Source organism: Ambystoma mexicanum, chromosome 5p (genome assembly GCF_040938575.1).
Source record: "Ambystoma mexicanum isolate Mex_15411 chromosome 5p, UKY_AmexF1_1, whole genome shotgun sequence".
NCBI lineage: Eukaryota > Metazoa > Chordata > Amphibia > Caudata > Ambystomatidae > Ambystoma > Ambystoma mexicanum.
The window spans coordinates 501,103,353-501,123,589 of record NC_090930.1 but is presented as its reverse complement, the minus strand read 5'-3'; the positions used below and the strand labels follow the sequence as shown (position 1 = coordinate 501,123,589).

Here is a 20,237-nt window from a genome sequence, read left to right as displayed (position 1 = left end):
CCCACCCCAATATCATCAACCCACATAATATAGCCCAAGACACAAACAAGACTGCGATTTTGTTTAGATGTTAGTGCATTTCTGCATAGATGTTAGTAATCATAGTTAGGAGACAAGGCCTGCGCAGCGAATGTGACATCTCATGCACTAGCCCCTAATTGCGAGTTCAGGGAACCTTCCAGCCATGCCCGAGCTCTCATGAGGACAACCTACACCCCCAACCGCCATAAAGCGTACTCATTGTTGTGTTGAAAAGATGTTTCTCTACCCAAAGGGAATGTGCACAACAAGGCCGCGATCACAGACCGGTGCCTGGTCTGCCTGTTATCTCGCACTGGCCAAAGTCTGACCTGGCCTACCACGAGTTATAGCCCATATAACTGAGTAAGCCCCAAGATCCCTGAATTTCATGGCACCAGGGGACCTTTGACCATCAACCTTAAAGTAACAAGTCTTGAATTTTCAAAGAGAACGGACATTGTACGTCTGCAAGCTACAATCATGTGATTTGTATTGCGAGGAGCTGGTATTGAAAAATTATAGTTCAAAACGAGGGTGGAGACCTTGGAGCCGGGGGCACAAAGGGGAGTGAGTGAAATGTGTCTGGGGAGGTCAGAGTGCCCCAGACCCTCCTTTGTGCCAGTCTTAAAGCCTGCCAGGTGCACAGTATAATGATGAAGTAGCATTGTGTTAGGTGTGTAGTTAATTTGTTCTTTGACCTTCGTTGGTGAGAAGAAGTTGATCTCCGCAGCACCCATGTGATAGAAGACGGACGGACTGGTCTTGAACCAATGACCTGGCATTCCTTATGGAGCAGGCGGATCCTGTGGAGCACACCAACCAGCTGGGCAGGTTTTTACTGTATAGTACTGCGTCATGATGACGGTGTGTTTCTCTTAAGCTTCTGCTTTTTCCCTTTTCTAGCAAAACGCTGTTGCTCTCATCTTTGTGTGAGATTGAAACTTGTTATCCTTACAAGATTGACTTGGGCCTTAATTCTCTAGTGGGTTGTATTCTCTCTGTTGTGAGTGTTCAGGGACTTGCCTTTAGGACCCTATGCAGTCTCTGACCCTGACCGCCAGTATTTCAGACCACACCGCCCCAACAAGGAAGCAGAGCCCTGCAGGTCCCCAGGCCCCCCAATGTATTTCACAAAAAAAGGGGCACAGCAATACCAGGCCCTTCCATCCTTTAAAACCCTGTCATAATTATCCCAGGGACTCTGCAACGAAAGGCGAACATCAGTGGGTAATCCCGCACACCGGAGTCCGAAATGTCACTACGCACTATTGAGCTGTTAACGTGCAGGGAATTTAACCCAGGTATTACGACATCTTCAGACTGCAGTAGCACAATTGTGTACGATTGAAAGAGCCCTGCTTTGAGAAAGGCAATGGGATTTCGCCGAAACATGTCATCAGCATAGGGCTAATTGTGATTCATGTTCAGAACTGGGTGTGCCAATAAACAACAGTTTCTGAACCATAGGACCAAAAGTGTGGCACGCTTGTTTTCAGGAGGGTGTGTTTTCATGGTGTAGTGCTGTGTTAAGACAACTGTCCAAAAAGCACCGGCCAGTTACTACACCTCTCCAGGTTAGACCCATATGCCACCAGAATCAAATATCCAGGGAGCTCCTGCGCCCCTCCTCACACCCACCAATGAGCACCTCCCTGGGAACAGCACAGCACTCCCCTCTCAGGCTCTGTACTAGGCTTCCAAGTGGCCCAGGCCCCAGTCCCCTGGCTCCAGGCCCAGGCGTCTTCAGCAGGCAGGCCTCCACCAAGGGGCTCCTCAGCAAAATATGTTGTGCCCCCCCTCCTCACCTGCCAGTCAGGCCTCCACAGCCAGATGTGCCCCCACTAGGGGCCCGCTCTATACCAGTCCGGACTGGCAGGCCCAACGGCAGCACTCCATCCACAGAATGACGGCGGTCCCCCCAACATTTCCACGCCTCAGCCGCTGCACGGAAGGTCAACAGGCCCCATCAGCTGCCACACTCCCTGGGGCTCACAGCCTCTTGTCACCTCCGACATGGCTCTCAGGCATACTCTGGTGACCCCACTGATGATTGGGGCCCTCTGTCAATGCCACAAGCACCCGGGCCGGGATTGCCATGCTGCAGCGCCCTCACCAGCCAGCAGCATCCACAGGCTCAACATGAGCCAAGAGTACCGCAAAGCAGCTCCCCACTGTTGTCGTGGCCAACGACTGATCCACAGAGCTCCAATTTGCTCCTACACTTCCTTGTAGTCTCACACCGGTGGCTGATGCTGAGGACCCAGCGTCCCTCTCTCAGGAGGCTTTCCCGAGGAACAGAGGAGGACGGAGCACCATCAGCACGCGACCGTGTCAGTCCATACGCCTAGTGGTCTCCGATCCTGTTTTGACTTTTTGAGGGGCAGTAATGCCTTCAGCTTCACTTCCCCTTCTTTTGCTCATTTTTTATAGGGCAACTGATCAGTCCTTCAGACTATCAATACAGAGAAACTGTTTTCCTTCTACAATTTACCTTTTTGTAACTTTTTCACATTGAACACAGCAATTTACAATGCAGGGCAATGGGGATACTTTTTTTTTATCACCCTAGCCTTTTACACGTGGGATTTTTGATTACTTTTATATTGACCAAAAAAAAAGCTGGTGGTGGCAGATATATTTTTTAAATGTTTGTGTTATTTCTAGTGTGCACATTATCGTATACGGCTACTCAATGTTGCTAGTGGCATAAAATGGCCACACCACGACATTTAACAATTGCCATTGTTATACTAGGACAAGGAAGAGATCAACTAGGAGGGCACCACCTTCTTTAGGCAAGTTAAACACACATCAATCTCCTCTTATTAATATAGGGGAATATCAGATCCATTTTAAGACAAGGAAGAAACAAATGGGAATCATACACTGTTCCTTTCAGCCTTTACCTCTTTCACATTCACAAACGGTCCCACAATCATTTCCCTTTAAGACTGGGACGAGGAAGAGGCAACCGGGAGTTATGCACACTCCCATTCATTCAAATCATTTTGGTACTGGGAAGAGGAAGAGGACTGTGGAGGAATACCATTGGACTGGTCAGGCATGACCCGCTAATAGATTTATTTATTTATTGTTCATTTGTAAGGCACTTATACATTTAGTAAATTGTGTTTCAAAGCCCCCACAGCGCAACAGGGAGGAAACATGGGAATGAAATGCAAATACAACAATGAAAGCTATAAGCGGACCTACTAGGCCTTGTGAGCATTAAGAACATGCAAGTTTAGAGAGAGAAGGGATGAAGGGGGGTTAAGTGATGGGAGTACCACGGGGGGGGGGGGGGAGTGCTAGTGAGTAAGCAGCTGTTACGTGACTTGGTAAGAGTGGTCAACTGACAATAAATACGTACAAGCCTGTGATAGCACAGGCCAGTGGGTGCCTAGGCAAATGCTGGGAGCAGGCAGAGGCTGAAGGCGATTGGGTGTGGGAGGACAGGGTCCGGGTGGACACATAGGGCCCTGACCACCAATCTCGGCAACTGTGGGGTTTAGCAGAGGAGGGAGGGAGGAAAGGAGGAGGTGGAAAAGAAGTCTTGAGGAGCTTCTGGAATTTGAGGAGATCCGGTTCAAGACAAAGAGGAATGGAGGAGGCTGTTTCATAGGAGGGAGCCAGTCGAGGAAAGATATCGGCCACCAGCTCGCTTTTTAGCAAAGTGCTTGACACAGAGAGTTGGTGCCGGAGGAACGTAAAGCTCTGGAGGGAGTATTTAGTAAGAGCAAGTTGTATATAGCTTTGTCCCCGTCCCCAGACAGCCTTATGAATGATGCAGAGGGATTTTAATTTTATCGTTGCAGCAACCGTGAGCCAGTGGAGAGATTTTAGGGCTGGAGAGATGCAGTCCCTGGGATTGAGGCCAAGGAACAGTCGTGCAGCCCTATTCTGTATTAGCTGGAGGGGTCGTAGAGAAGAAGAGGGTAGATTAAGGAGGAGGCTATTGCAGTAGTCTAGCCTAGAGAGAACCAGCGCTCTAGAGACATTGAGCTTCTCGGGGAGAGGGACGAAAGGAAGGATGCCTTTGAGGAGGTGGAGTTGAAAGTGGGCCTTCTTGGCATGGTCCTGAATGTGAGGAAAGAAGGAAAGAGAGGAGTCGAAGATGACTCCAAGGTTTCTTGCTTCAGATGAAGGAGAGGGGGGAGAGCCCATGGAGGGTGGCCAGAGTGAGGAGAAGAAAGAGGGAGCAGGAGTCCCAATGGGAAGGATCTCTGTCTTTCTGACATTGAGGCAGAGATCATTGGATGCACACCAGGACTGGATGGCAGATAGGCATTCAGGTATGAAGGAGGAAGTAAGGCGAGGATCAGAGGAAAGTCTGAAGAAGAGGTGTGTGTGTCATCTGGATAACACTGGAAGTTAGGGGAGATGGTGGAAATGTGGTGTGCGAGCAGAGCAAGATAGATATTAAAGAGATTCAACTATAGTTAGGCAAAGGACTTAAACCTGCAACCTGTTAAGGGTCCACAGGTGTATAAAATGAGAGGAAGAGAAACTCGCCTGGAGTGGCCAACGTGGCTGGCAGACGTGGAGCAGGCTGGAAAGGGGCTGCTGTAAAGGATGCTGTGTGTTGCAGAGAGTCGAGAGAGATGCCGGGCCTGAGCGTGACACGAGAGGGTTGAGTCACCCACATTCCCATGGGCCTGTATGTACACAGCTGGAGCTGTGGGACACTGAGGGCTCTAGACTGCCGTGGGCCACTGCAGCAGGGCTCGAAGGCAGCAAAAGCTACATACCGGAGCGCCCGAAGAGCTCAAGCGGAGGCAGCAAGCGCTGCATACCGGAGCTCCCGAAGAGCTCAACTAGAGTGAGGAGAAGCTGAGCAGAAGAAGGAAGACGCCCAGGGGAGCAGCCGTACACCGGTGAGTGTGAGAAAAGGAACACCGATACCGGGGCGCTGCGGGGGGCTCTAAAGGGGCATATGAAAATACTGAATATACTGAAACTTATGTTAATGGTGGTTGGAAAACAAATTGAGGAATTTTGAATATCGAACAAGCTGCAAATTAACTTTAAGATTGTAACAAGAATTATTGAATATCGAACTGAAGGAAACATGATACGTCATGAATGAAAACAAAGTGATGAGGACTTCAGCAATTGATGAACAATTGTGAACAAAGTGAAGCAAGTAATGAATACTTATGAATAGGGTGAAAAGCAAGTGATGAACCCTAATGGGCAATGTGAAAGCAAGGTGGTGGAAAAGGATGAACACCATAGAGTAAAATACATGTTGTAGTAAAATCAAGAGACTGCCAAGAAGGTACAGCATTGAATATTGACTGAGGACACAGGTTTAGAGAAAACCCTGTGTTGGCAAGAAAGCCTGAAGGATTGTATGAGATATAAGGTATGCTAAGAAAAAGCTGAAATAAGAGTGAGCCCAGAGATAGCAAAAAGGTATGGAAAACACGTTGTGGTAAAACCAAGAGACAGTTCAAGAGAAGCAGAATTAAGTGGCAACTAATGATACAGGTGGTGTGAAGGTATCATGAAGCAAGACACAGACAATAGATTAAAAGTTCAAAATAAAACATGTTAACTTAAATGTCAGGAGGAAAAAGGCCTAACTTGCCCTATGCTGAGGTGGGATTTCCCTACCTAAATGAAACTAAGGAAAGTTTGAGTCAAAGAGTTAAACTGAAAGTCTGTGTCCAAAACCTATACTTGCTCTCACAACTGGATCTATACAATATGTAGGGATGTCAGCAACCAACGAAACACTGTTCAAAATAAAGTTCAGAGCTCCCTCCAGCTTGCATCTTTCTTTCAGCTCCCTTCCAGTTCCACACAAAGTCTCAAAATTACCTTTCTTAGGTTCAAGGTGAAACAGTTTTAAACAATCCCGGGGGTGCACTTCCCGAAGTTCCAAGCAGCATGGTTCAAACATAAAAAGGTCTTCAGGCTCTTTCCTCAAGACAAGTGCAGTTCCTCAAGTCCCAGGGATCCCTTCCCCCAATGCTTTTAACTTCACCATCACAATGTCCTTGCCTTCTTATGACTCTGTCACACTAGTGGCTGTTTCCACAAACTGTTTTCATGTGGGCATTTTGGCTGTTCTCTTTATTTCCTTTCTTTATATAATATGTTTAACTTCAGGGTTTCTTTTAATTCTGCTCTTAATATGCATTCATGCCGTTCAAAGCTTTCATTCAATTCAGTATTCAATACGCATTCTTTTGCTTAATTTTAAAGTTCTGTTCGATCTTCAATGTGCCCTTATTTTACTTAATTTTAAAGTTCCATTCAGTTCGGAATTCAACTTGTAATGACTTTGCTTAATTGTAAAGTTTTTATTCAGTTCGGTATTCAATGTGCGTTGGTTTTGCTTAAGCTTCAGTGTCCATTCAGCTGGTGTTCAGTATTAATTTGTTTTACTTTAAAATGGTCAGCACTCAGAGACTTTTGAAAACAGTCTTCCTGGGACATGCAACCACTACAATACAAAGTATTCTTTCTTGTGCTGGTACAATCAAAAATGGAAATGATCTGAAACAGGGTCTTTCAAAAATGCGCTCTCTCTAAGACACGCAGCAACTCTGATACAAAGTATAACTCAACAATGGAAATGTTCAGGCACTCGCGCTCCAAGTTATTCCGGGTTTCTCATTTGACAGAAACTCACCAGTCTTCATTGATAGCTTTCACCGCAACGTTGAGCACACATACCTCTGCTTCTGCTGTCAGAGGTCCTACTCCTGCCCCTCAGACACTCCTTTGTCGGCTCATTGACACAGGAGAACAAGCACTTCTATTCAAAGGGAAAGGGACTGCCTCCCCACAAGGCTCCCTTTGCTGCCCTCAGTCCACTCCACAGAGCCCAAGCTCCCATGCCACGCTTCATGAGACTGCCTCTCTCTCCAGTCCCCAGCGTCTCAGCATGCTGCACACAGCAGACCGGCTCACAGCAGTTTCCTCCAGCGGCTCGCCTCTCCCCAAACCAGGTTCCCTGCTGGTCACACAGGCCTCCCTGCTGCTTCTCTCTGTGTTGCTTTCTCTCTCATTTTATACACCTGCAACCCTTCAACAGATTGCAGGTGTGCTTTCCAAATTTAGCTTGCCTGAACATGATTAAGGGGACATGTCTGACCTTCACAACTCTTTGCAGGCATCTTCTTCGTCCCAGTACTAAAGCAGTGAAAGGGTATAGTGTTCCTTACTCTGAGCTGCCTCTTCCTCGTCTCAGTACTATCAAGTGTCACATGAGTGGAAATGTGGGGAGCTGACTTACAATAACCCACAAAGGTCTGGATAGGTTAGTCATCAATAGGGAAAGGGGTATACCATGTCTCTCCTGGGTGCACCTCGCTCCCAATCCCCAAGGACACCCCACCCAGGTGATCCTCTCTTACTTTTACACCTCCAGGGTCGGGATCCAGGGGTGATGGCCTTTCCCTGGCCACCTGAGAAGAGAATCCAGGGGGTTTAGGAGTGAGGATAACCTCAGGTTTCTCAGTGTATAATGAGAAAACTGAAGTTGGTAACAACGTGTAAGGGTTATGGGTTGCATGACCTGTAATGGGTGGACCAGGTGGTCCGACAACTGCACCTAGACTGAGTGACCCCTTCTTTTTGGAAGAACCAAAAGAATAAACAAGAGCAGAACAAAGTGCCAAGGGTCATCAGTTGCGTGACCTGTAATGGGTGGACCGTGTGATCCGACAACTGCGCCTAGACTGACTGACTTGGAAAGGTCCAAGGAGAGCCAAGCTACAGAGGCTGTATTGTATAACAAGTGCTAAAGTAATTGAAGAAAAGAACAATCTGTATGAACTATTGCGAAACCTGTATGGTTGCAAAGTTGAACTAGAATTATAATTGAAAGCCAAGAGATTATGAACTGGTTGTATGTTTGAAGCTGGGGAGCTGACGTCTAGGGGAAGGGAACCCTGAGATTTTGGAACTCTATTGATCTCTTGGGGAAGGGAACCCTGCAGCCTTTTTGGAACAGTTTTGAACTTGGGGAAGGGGGATTTTTGGAACAGTTTTGAACTTGGGGAAGGGGGAAGCGAGGAGCTGGAAGGAGCTCAAAACCTTTTTTTTAACACTTTCTTTTGGTTGCTGACAACCCTACACATGGTATACCTTTAGTTGTTAGAGCATGTATAGGTTTTGTACACAGGCAGAATTTTGAGTTGAACTTATTGGCACAGACTATCCTTAGTTTCTTTAGGTAGGGAAATCCCACCTTTGCATAGGGCAAGATAGCCTTACTCCACCCTGACACAAAGAAAAATAGACCACTTTATTCAGAATAGTTAATCTGTTGTCTGTCTCTTCTTCATGATGCCTTCACAGTAAGTAAACACAAACCATGTGCCTACCCCTGTCCTCCATAGGATAACATTGAGAACAAGTACATTTCCTTCCACTGCCTTTTGGTCATCAAACCTTGGTAATAACATCTAAAAGATGAGAACACATTTTACTTGCCTAGTAACTTGGTTGCATCTCTTCTTTTGAACAATCACCAACACAAGTAACTTATCTACTAGAGATACATTCTGGGGAGAAGCATTGTTGCTCCTGTGACTTTTGGGCACGAGGTCCCATTCTTCTTTGGGATTGGACTGCTGAAGTTAGGGAAAATCACTTGGGACTTGGTTACATCTTTATTGCATCACTACTTACCTCCATTGCTGATTTATGTCATTGAATGCCTTTAACAACCTATGGTAAATTTATATATGTTCATTATTGAGCATTGTGCGAAAGTAACACCTGCTTGTTTCATTATTTAGTGTGCATTTAAGGTCTGGAATAAATACATTATTTATATAAATTCCTGTCTAAATTGAATTATTGTGTGCTTCACTGTATGCACTCATTGTGGACCCCTGACACCACTCACCTTCTCCTGAGAATATCCTCGACTGATATCCACGTTTACCTTGATTGGGTTTTGACTACCCTCTCTCCGAGTTCCCCTTTCACTATAACCTGGGTGGCCTCCTAAAATCTGTCCACCAGGCCAGATTCTAGAAATGCATTTTAGCATAACTCACAACTTCCATCCATATGGTAGAAACCCACAGCACCACATCTATACAAAGTTGGAATTCATAGAAATGAGTTTTATATTAATGTTTTTCTACACAACTTTTATCTGATACCATTAATTGCTTATGATACTGGAGGACAAAAAGGTTTTAATCTGCTATTTGTCAAAGAAAACGAGTTGCACTATAAACAACATCTAAAAGTAAATGCACATGATAAAAATAATTCACAACTTCAATATTACAACTGTACACAATTACATTTCACAATTATACATTTCAATACATATTGTTAAAAGCATTAAAAGACACAACAGTATAATATTGACACATAATCGTGGTAATAGAATCTAATCACAAAAATATAAAATATTGTTAATCTAAAATATTATTCCCCTTAAAATCATGTCACATTAAGTTTTGACAAGATCTCCTTCCATACGTATGCGGCTGTTGCGCGAATTACCAATGAATGCAGAATATATTGTGCTCCAGAATTGATCCAAGCTGAATCGATGTAAATGGACTACAAAATGTTGATAACCTCTACAATATTGTTCCTTCAAAGCACTACATTCCAATAAAGGGTGTCGACTGGCCTTAGTCCTCTCGCCACATAAACGACAAAGCCTATTTTCATATGGAATTCCCTGCCAAGCACCAAAATAATCAAAGGTGGGAAAAATATTAAGGCATAAATAAATAATAAAACACCTAATAAATGAAGCAGAAGGTACTGACAAGGAGTTTCTGGGATGAATCCAATTGTGAGTTGAGTTTTTTTTTTTATACATAACTTCGATATGTTCATATATCAGTCGCAATCCTTATACTTACCTTAAGTGAATATGAATATGTAAAAGAGAAGGTATATTCATGCAGAGGGGATAACAAACCTATAGTGTCAAAATGAGTCCCTGCAGATCACCAGATCACAATAAAACCGATTTTGACAGTTATCTTTAGTTGCATATGCCAATAAACTTAACAAAGACCGAACTCCATTCTGGGTCCAGTGTAACTTAATAAAACTTGCTCTGCTAGATCAACCATTACGCAGTCAGGGAAGTCACACCTAATTCACGCCTCAGTACTACAGCAGGTACTGATTGAGGTACCCCAATATGGAGCGCAATAGTTTTCCTTCCACCCGGTCCAACCATTTAAAAAATCGAGTTGAATACAATATAGCAGGGATGACATTAAGTTGATAAATCTTGAGCAATCCCTCTAGATTATACCCATCCTTTCTAATAATAAACCGGCACACAATAGAACATTTTTTAAAATACTTTTCCAGAAATAAATTGCTCCTAAAATGTCACTGAAGGACAATAGGAATTGCCACATATACGTAGGTATTCCCAGTCTCAAGGGACTCATTCCCACATTTCCAATTAAAACATCTTTTACTTTTTGTCTGTTTGCCAATAACCATAATCTTTGTCTTCTTAAAATAAATTTGCATTTTATTCTTAATGGCGGAGGAAGCAAGGGTCTCAAAAGAATGCTGCAAGCCGATTTGTGTAATGCTTGGTGGGAAATGACGGCACAAATGTACCGCCTGATCCATGTCCGAAACATAAAGATTAAAAAACAGCAATGCAAGAACGCACCACTGCTTTAATCCTCAATTCGTTTTAAGGGACACGGCCTGCTTGATCCACCCACACTACCACTGTTCCTTTTTAAGAAGCCACTGTGCTCTATATGTGTATATGCAGGTGATTCATATAGCACAAGCCTAGCTAGAAAGCAGCAGGGCACTTTACAATAGAGGGAGTGGTGCATAGTGGGTGTGAGGATTGTCTTGTCAGTCTCAGAGATGGTATGCTCCGATGCCTTTCATACCTTCCAAGTATTCCATAAAGTGTTGATACAACGTAATTCCAGACATGGTGCATGAACAAGTGCATTTTTACTTGCAATATAACATTGCAATGTGTTCTTTTGCTACAGGGACCAAAGTTGCACAGATATCCTGGTGATTTATGATAAAATAAAGTCTGAAGATCAATGGAGCTCTGCAGGACAAGCGGTAAGAAAGCAATGGCATGAATATTCAAATGTAATGCGCTTGAGTGTCTACAAGGTAATACCATGGGCCAGCAGAAACAGATGGATAAGCGTGCACTCTGTGTTTTCTGCCAATCTTGCTTGTATTATGTGTCAACAGCTATCTTTAGCCACTTTGGTCCGCAAAGTTTTGAAGTGTAAGCTCTTGACTTCTAAACATCTGTCTTCTTTCTACCACACTGCATGGGCTTAACTCTTTCGAGAAGTGATTCACTGACTTTGCCTCTACAGTAATGGCTTAAATTTCTAATTGGCACAATCTGTAATATTTAGTTTCCTTCCCCAGATTACTCATCTTTTGAAATGTAATCCAGGAGCAAACTGGTTTATTAACATTTCTCACGGCCACCAAGGTGATGCATTCCTGGGATCAGTGTCTCCTCTTTCACTTAAAGTGACCGCCTCTACATATATGGGGATACGGGGCCACATTACCCCTCCAACCTTTTTTTCTGCAGTAGCAGAAGCTGATTTCTTTTGTTAAAGTCACCGTTACTTTTTGACCTGCATCATGTCTCTCCCTAAGATGAGCTTTAAGCCCTTTAAAGTCTGCTCAAGGCAGATGACAGTCTCAGACCTGATCCTTCATTAAGTGTCTTCCGTGGGACAGCAGCACAATGCAGAGAATTTTGGATCCTGTCAATCTATGTATCCGAAAGCTATGCTGGCGCATGTGGCTAGGGTGTTTCCAGACATTACCAAGAAGACCAGGAAGAAAGCCACCCTGAAGAAATCCACACCATCCAGGTTCTGTGTCACCCAAGAGTACTGTGCCGGAGAAAGCACTGCTAGATCCAAAGAGTGGGTGAGTGGGAACATATGAAAGAGACAAAAAGAAGAAGCAGGATGGAGTCTTCATCTTCTCACACTCACTTGTTTTAGTCTCAGAAGCCACACTACCTTTCCAGAGCCCTGAAGCCTAGTGCTGAGAAATAATCCAGTCTGGTACTTGTTAAGGTCAGTGACGGACCTACCTTCCCCACTTTACTTTCTTTCCCTGAGCTGAAGAAAGATTTCCGGCTAACAATGTTCATGTGTTCAAGCAGGGATCTGCCCCCTATGTTTCCACAGGTTTTGCCTGTCGCTCCCTCATGGAACAACGCAGGCTATGACCACGCTCAAGGCTGCATTCATAAAAAAACGGCTCTCAATTATGCTCCCAGTGGTGCTTTCAGTGATATCATCCATAGTTACTTCCTCAGTGCCATCAGCTGTAGTGTAGCATATTCTAGTACCAGTGTCACACCAGTTTGCTATATTTTCGAAGCCTGAAAGTCAGACACATCTCATTGGATAGTTTTGAGTTCGTTTTTGCGTAGTAGGAGAACATCCCTTAAGACTGGAACGCTTAAGAGGTTTTGGGGAAATTTTGTGTGGCAAGGAGTTTAACATTGATACGCTTATTCATCCGGCTCGTTTATAATGGTTGGAAGGGATTTAAGATCCTAGTGGTCTGGATACCTCCCCAAACTCTTATGTTGGATTTTCAGCAGTGATATGGTCTGAATTTGGTTATTTCAAGAGCCTTGTGACCAGGTCTAAGGAGGCATGCCACCCGTCTGCACACACCAGCTTCGGAGCAAGACCCCCAGGCCTTCTGGGAGCCAACCACTCAGCAGCAGGTAAGGGGTGGGAGAGGCCGGCGCAGCAGAGAGACAGAGCTGGTTTGCGGGTGCTCCCGGTCCATGTCAGTCTGCCCACATCATCCTCGGTAGGTGAGATCCCAGAGTCGCCTTTTCAGGCTTTCTCTAACCTCCTCCTCCGCCTCCTCCTTCAGCTTCAATTTAGTAGTTTGCTGCATCCCTCATTGAGGCTTTACAGCCTTTGGGCTCCACACTGAAACAGCCAGCTTGATCATTCTTTGGAGGGCATCTCAACTTGTGAGTTTTCTTCAGAGGCGAACCCACCTCCTCTGCTTCGCTTCCTCTCTTCCGTTTTGTGGGACCGTGCCATAAACTGGATCCGCTCTCCTTTTACTCCCCTCACAATTAGCTGGCTACGATCCCCATCGTATGCGCTAGCTCGCACGCAAGCACTGCTGCTTGGGATTATATTACGATCTGGTGGCGACCATCTATCACCTCACTGCGACTGTGCTCCCAAGGTGATGCCGCTGCTTACCCCCCATGGGGAAAATCCAAAGCATGAGTTGAAGATGAGTCCGGCCAACGCTACGAGCAGTGTAGGATCCTCTTCCATTAATGTTTTCCTCCAGGCATTGAAGGGGACCCCTGCTGGTTCGCCACCCCAGCCCGAACATAGGCATGGTCAGGAAGAAGGCGAGGCACCAGCCACTATGGGAGGTATCCATCGCCTATTGTTTTCTCTTCAGAAAGACATGCAAGCATCCATCCACGAAATAAAGAAGTTCATTTCCGACCTGCCTCTTAGGCCAGTGAACAGTGCATCTCTGAGCTGGCATCCTCCTTTTACGATCATTCACACAGTCAAGGGGAGTTAGAACAGTGTTTGCAGGTCCTGGAAACCAAATTTCATTCCATAGAGGACAAGCTGGAAGACACAGAAAATAGGTACAGGAGGAACAATTAGCAAATTCGTGGGATCCCCATGACGGTAACCAATCTGGAGTTAGAAGAATACGTAAAGGCCCTATTTGAATTATTATTGAAAGCCAAGAGATTCTGGGTTCTGGGAGATTCGGAGGAGGTAGATATTACACTGGACCGGACCTACAGGGTCTTTTCCATCTTCCAGCAAAGTAAAGGGCTGGCTCCTGATGTGCTAACTAGGGTCCACTACTTTAAATCAAAGGAGCTTATTTTACAGAAGGCAACGTGCCAACAGCACTTCAGCTTCAGCGGTGCCGCAATTCAGTTATTTCTGGTTCTATCTTGAAATGACAACTGAAGGCTTCGGCAAGCTGGTTGCAAAAATAAAGGGATCCAATACCGATGCGGGTTCCCCTTCAAAAATAAATTCTCAATGGACGGCATGAAGCACCAATTCGCCACGTTAAGAGCAGCGGTTGTCACTCTGAAAATTCCCTATTCTGAAATTCAGCTCCCGGAAACGGCAGAAGATCCCAACCGGTCTCAAGATTGTACTGTAGTGCAATACAGATGGTGACAGTTAAGGAAGGCTTCACTTTATTGCCGTGATAGGCGCCTGGTTCCTGAGATCCTACCTGAGAATAGAACATACTTGCTCTTTTTTCCTGGTTTCCTTTCGAATACTGGTTAAATGTGGGTTCCTTTGATCCTTTTGTTCCTGTCTTGAATATTTGGTTAGTCTGCTGGACTGTGACACCAGAGTTATGGCATGATTTCTGTTTATGAAATGTGATCTGTGAGAAAGCTAGGGGTATTCTCCCATGTAAACCCAGAGAACCCTCTATTCAGGGGCCCAGGGGAGGGTCATCGCTTTTTGTTCTCAACCCTGCGGGTGGACAAGCAAGGGAGGATCAGCTAGTGTGGGTTCTCCGCGGTTATATTCATGGGGGTGCCCCAAGCGAGACGTGGTATACTCACGGGACAATAAGGTAGGAGGAAGAAGTCCCAGAAGCCTTCATGAGTTATTTTGACTCTCTTAACCCTGATCCAGGGCTTATTACTCCAAATTCAAAGCCAGTTATTCATGGTCCAAGTAAGAGGAAGAAAGTGTTAAGTACACGAAGGCTAGAGAATGTTCCTATCCCTGCTGTCAATATCCTAACGGTATTCTGGTAAATAGAAATAGCCCTCAATCCCAATTCAATTCCCCCTCTTTCCATTTCCCATCTGAAACCCCTTCCTCAGCTTTCATGGCATATTTGCAATCCCATTCCATCTCCCCATTTGCGACAAATACTGGTAAGAAGAAGAGGCAACCGAGAGTTGTGAGGATTACGTGCATGAAACACCTTGAGAAACAAAAGGAAGACTACCACCTACTACCATTAGGTTGTCCAATTATTAGGGTCAGGCAGGGTCAGACATTTCACACCGACTACTCACACCCGACTCCTCTTGACTCAGGTCTTAAGTATAAAAGATGTGGTTTTGCACAATCAGGCAAGCGAGCTGTGAATCCTGAAGGAAGCAGAGGAGCAGGGAGCTGAAGGGAGAGGAGCTTGGAGGATCCAGAGGAGAGTGGCATGCCAAGATGCTTGCCCAGTGTTTGTGAGGTGCCGCAGCGTGGCTAGGGAGCTGTGTCTCCAGGGAGCAGGATTGAGGCAGCCTGTGTCCTGCTGGCGGCATGTGGATGGTGGCGTGTGGAGGAGTGCTCCTTGCCTTGGGACGTGAGCTGGTCCCAAGGCGGTGTGAGGGGCAGGTGGCGAGACCCTGACCTCAATCCCATATACCCTTAGAGGACTGCTCGCCAGCGCACCGCTACCTGGTGAATTTCAAGGGAAAGTGAGAGAAACTTTGGAGCATGCGGCTAGCTGGAGCGGGAAGGGAGAATGACAGAATTTGCAAGCGGCACGAATCGGAAAGCAAGAAAGATAGTGGAAAGTAAAAAGGAAAGCGAGAGGGAGAGGCTGAGAGCGGGAAGGAAGGAAAAGGCTTGAAGGTAAATGAGACAGGTGTGAGTGACCCAAAAGTGTAGGAAAGGTGCAAGTGAGCACCGGAAAGCGAAAATAAAGCAAACAAGAAGGGTGCGAGTGACCCGAAAGTGAGGTGAAGGTGCAGGTAAGCACCGGATAGCGAAATAAGTGTGAAAGAGGCACAGAAATGAAAAGGACGGGTGCATGAAAACAAAGAAATGAATGTGCAAGAAGCACAGTAAAGAGAAAGTGCACCCAAAGGAAAGGTGCCAGGGGCACGGCAAGCTGAGAGAAAAGGAAGATAAAGAATGTGCAAGTGTGCACAACAAAGTGGAAGATAACAAAGGGGTGCAGGAAGCAACTGGAAGAGATGAAAGCTGAAAGGACAGGACAAGGAAGGTGTAAGTGTTTACAGCCAAGTGGAAGATGGCCAAGGGGTGCATGAAGCACCTGGAAGAGTAAAGGATAGAAGAGAACCAAGTACAGTAAATACAGAGAGGGCAAGAACCTAGCTTTTTCAAAAGTCTCTGATATTACCCCATGAGAAGGCTGCGTGTGAAAGGAACTTTAAATAAGAGAAGGGCACATCTTGACAAGTTGACATTTTGTGTTTGAAACTGGACTCGTGTTTGGAATTGAAAGGGCCTAAGTTTGGAGAAGGGAACCTTGAGAAGCCTATGAGAAACTGTGTTATTAAACTGAACTTGTGTTTGAAACTGAAGGGGTCTGAGCTTTGGGAATGGGACCCTAAGGGGCCTAACGGAGGTGAACTTTTATTTGGTGAAACAAGGAAGCATAAACTTGGGGAAGGGAACACTGATAAGCCTGGAAGACACTGTTATATTTTTGTTTGATTTGAAAGTTGGACAAATTGAAGCTTGGGGAAGGGAATTTCCAGGAACTAAAGACATTGGGAATAGTTGAACAGAGTATAAGAACTTTGTGGAGATGAACTAATGAACAACTTTTTTTTGATTCTGCTGAACATTGATGATGCCAACCCGAGCCACACCTGGTGAGAAGACCACCTGAAACCAGCTTTGTTATATATTTCTTTTTGATCACTATTTTATTTTTTAAAGAGACTTCCTACCGCATTTTATCAGAGAGTGAGGTGGAGCATGTGTTTAGACACATGCAGATTATGGTTTTGGATTTTCAGATATCGGCAGCCCTTAGAATCATCACTTGAGGGAACCATCCCTTTAGAGTTAGGGCGTGTTAGGCATTACACCAACCCCAGCGTTGTAGTAAATAAAGCTTTTGAAACTATAACACTTAAGTCTGTGTCTCTCTTGATACCATGCCTGTTTCACAGATCACTGATTGGCATGTTGGGCCGCAGATGCACTAGAAGCAGGCATGCCTCTAAAGGTGGTACACCTGATGGTCCCTTCTTTTGGGACTGTGATATTTTATTTGTTGTTTTCTGAATGGTGTTTTTTTTGGTTGTTATTAGGGCCACATTTAGCCCTGTCCACCACAGGGAAGATAGATTTCATGATGGTTTGAGTTTTGGGCTGCAGAGGGTCCGGTTCCATGAGCAGGTTCCTTGGGGAGGTTTCCATGGTTTGGTTTGGAGCCCGTCCTTACTCCTCTCCCGTGTTCTCTCTCTGTGGGCCATGGAAAGGCTGTTCGGCATGTTGAAGCCCTTTGTAAAAACCATGCCCCCTGGTGATGGTGCTTAAATGTATTTCCATAAATGTACAGGGACCTCCATTCCCCCATGAAAAGGCAAAGCATATTGAACAAACTAACCCAACTCTGCGCTGATATTGCTCTTCTACAAGAGCCGCACCTTCTTAGACAGGATTGGCTGATATTACGTTCCGCCTGGTTCCCCCATCAATTCTTTGCCTCAGCACCAGACAACAAGAATGCGTGGGATGCAATTTTGATAGCTACGTCGGTCGTCTTTTCAAAGCTGGGGATACTCGTAGACCCTGGACTTTGATATCAGCATTATTATAGAGGTAGCAGGAAGGACCTAAACACTGTTCACAATATATGGGCCAAACTAGCGCCAAGACCAGTTTTTTGCAGAGTTGTTCCATACAGTGGTTCAATTTCAGATATGGGATTTGGTTATGGGAGGAGACTGGAATGTAGTACTCGATGAAGACCATGATAGGTCCTCGAAGAGTGTGACGGGTGGGTCAGGTCACACCTCTTCCTTATTTCAAGCCATTGAAGGCTTGCAGTAAGTGGATGCGTGGCGACATCTTCACTCCACGATGAGAGAATACACCTTCTTCTCGAGCTAGAATCAGGCCTCGGATCATTCTCCGGTATGGGTGCAGATCTCCTGGTAACCCCCAACAACTACATAAACCCTATAACTGGTGGACAAATGATTCCCTTTTTCGAGACTAGATCTTTCATGCTTCTATCACAACCCGGATATCCCAACTTGTCGATGAAAATTGCATGGTGGGAATGTCTTTTGAAACAGTCAGGGAGGTTTTTAAACCCACCATTAGGGGGAACCTATTAACCAAGCACCACAGAAAAAAGAGGCCATCCTGGCTCACCATGTTGATATTGAAGGGATCATTCAAGTTTTGGAGACCCAGTATAAATAGTGGGGCTCTAGAGGGGTCTATAGATGGCATCAGGCAGCCAGAGCGGAATTGAATGCGCTCTGGGCTTCCAAAATGTCCTGCCAACTACTCCATACTAAACACCATTACTTCAGTACTTCGAATATGGCTTCACGGCTCCTAGCTTACAAGTTAAAGGGCCATGAGACGCTTAACACAATTCGGTCACTCAGGGACAAAGAAGGGGTACCCCACACATCAGAGGCGAGCAAGTTCCAGGCCCTCTCCTAGTTTTACAGAGATTTATTTTGCGCTGATTCCCTCAATTTGGATCTCCAACACGCCTTTATTCAGAAGGCTGCACTTCCTAAATTCTCCAAACAGAACAGGGAGAAGCTGGAGGCCCCGATAGTCCCCAAAGAGGTTTTGCAGGTCATCAGAGCTCTTGCAGGGAATAAAGCTATGGGCCCAGATGGCTTCTTGGATACTTTCTATAAGCACTTTGCCGCTTCTTTGGTCCGGCATCTAGTGACTCTCTTTATCAACTTCTGGGAGGGGGGGGTGCGTTTACGCCATCTATGGGTGAATCCACTATATCTCTAATATTGAAACCTAGGGAGGATCCATCTATGTGCAAGCTCCTACAGACCCCTCGCGGTGCTCAACTACAAGGCCAGGATCTATTCTAAGATAGTAACAAATAGGCTGGTTTCAGTCTTGCCGTCCTTAATACATATGGATCAGACAGGCTTTATTCCCGATCGGCAAACCCATGGTAATATCCAAAGGGCCATCAACATTATAGACTGGGCTCGGAAGCACAAATCCTTCCTGGCTGTGGTTTCGGTCGATGCTGAGAAAGCCTTTGACTAGGTTGACTGGTCATACACCAGGAAGGTGTTGGAAAGGTTTGGGCCAAACTTCCTAAAAGGGGTATTAGCAAACTATGTTCACCCCACTACTAGGATCAAAGTGAAGGGCCAGGATTTCAGACCTGATTCCATTGACTCGGAGCACTGAGTCAGATCCAATGACCTCATAGAAGATATGACGATAGATCTGGTCCATCACAAATTAGCCCTCTATGCAGATGACCTTCTGTTTTTTATGCGCAACGCAGCCGTATCTCTACCACATATAGGGCTTCACGACGAGGTTGCCGGTAGGCTGCCGGTTATACCGGCAGCTTATCGGCAACCTCGGCTTAGCGTTTCCATCACCCAATATCCTAGTAATACTTGGATATTACTGGCGGCGGTAGAACAGTAAGTTCCCATTCCTGTGTTGGGAATTGGAACACTGACGCACCTGCACCTTTAACAGCAGTGCCAGTGCTTCAATGATTTATCTGCAGATAGGGTTCTGAACTACCGGCAGGTGAGACCTGCCAGTAGGTCACAGCCCCTACCGGCAGACTTGGAGTGAGCTGGTCCAGAAAAAGGAGCAGGTAATGTTGTTACCGGCACCTTAATTCTGGAGCAGATCACTCGTAATGAGGCCTGTAGTCTCCATTTTAGAATTATTTCACCGGATCTCTGATTTTAAATAAATTATTCTAAATCATACATTTTAAATATAACAGAGCCGGAATGGGTAGTTGAGTCTGTAAGTCCCCATTTTGATTTTCAATGGAGTCTCGATTCTATAAAATATTTGGGGATTCACCTTACTAAGGCCCACTCACTTTTGTTTTATATTAATACCCCTCCCAAACCTCTTGCAGACAGCTTAAGGAAGATTTAGCTAGATGGTCCTGGTGAGAAATGTTGTGGCTGGGGAAAATCACTGCAGTCAAAATGTTCCTCTTGCCTAAGATCCTCTGTTATGCAAGCCCTTCCGCTCATCTTCCCTAAGAAGATTCTGTGTGACTTACAGCCTTAGGTTTCACAGTTCATTTGGGTCTGGAAAGCCCTTCTGGTTTCCCGTCGTACCCTGTTGGCTACCAAGTTTAATGTCGGGCTGGGGGTTCCCGACCTGGAAAGCTTCTATTATGCCACCCAGCTTTCCCCCTTTCTTGAATTCAGTGCTTCAGAAGATGAAAAGTATTGGGTGGGGATTGAGCGAGAGAGATTGGGGGCACCATTGCATGAGTGTTGTTGGATC

General features: G+C 45.5%; 1 protein-coding gene across 2 annotated transcripts in view; it reads left to right on the top strand.

Moving 5' to 3' along the window:
* BRWD3 (bromodomain and WD repeat domain containing 3) overlaps nucleotides 1–20,237 on the top strand; it is a 1,632,068-nt gene that overhangs the window by 1,186,466 nt on the left and 425,365 nt on the right. For both annotated transcript variants that reach the window (XM_069612911.1, XM_069612910.1), the window contains exon 33: nucleotides 10,995–11,073. In XM_069612911.1, the coding sequence (XP_069469012.1) occupies nucleotides 10,995–11,073 (79 nt within the window). The remainder of the gene's footprint in view (nucleotides 1–10,994; nucleotides 11,074–20,237) is intronic.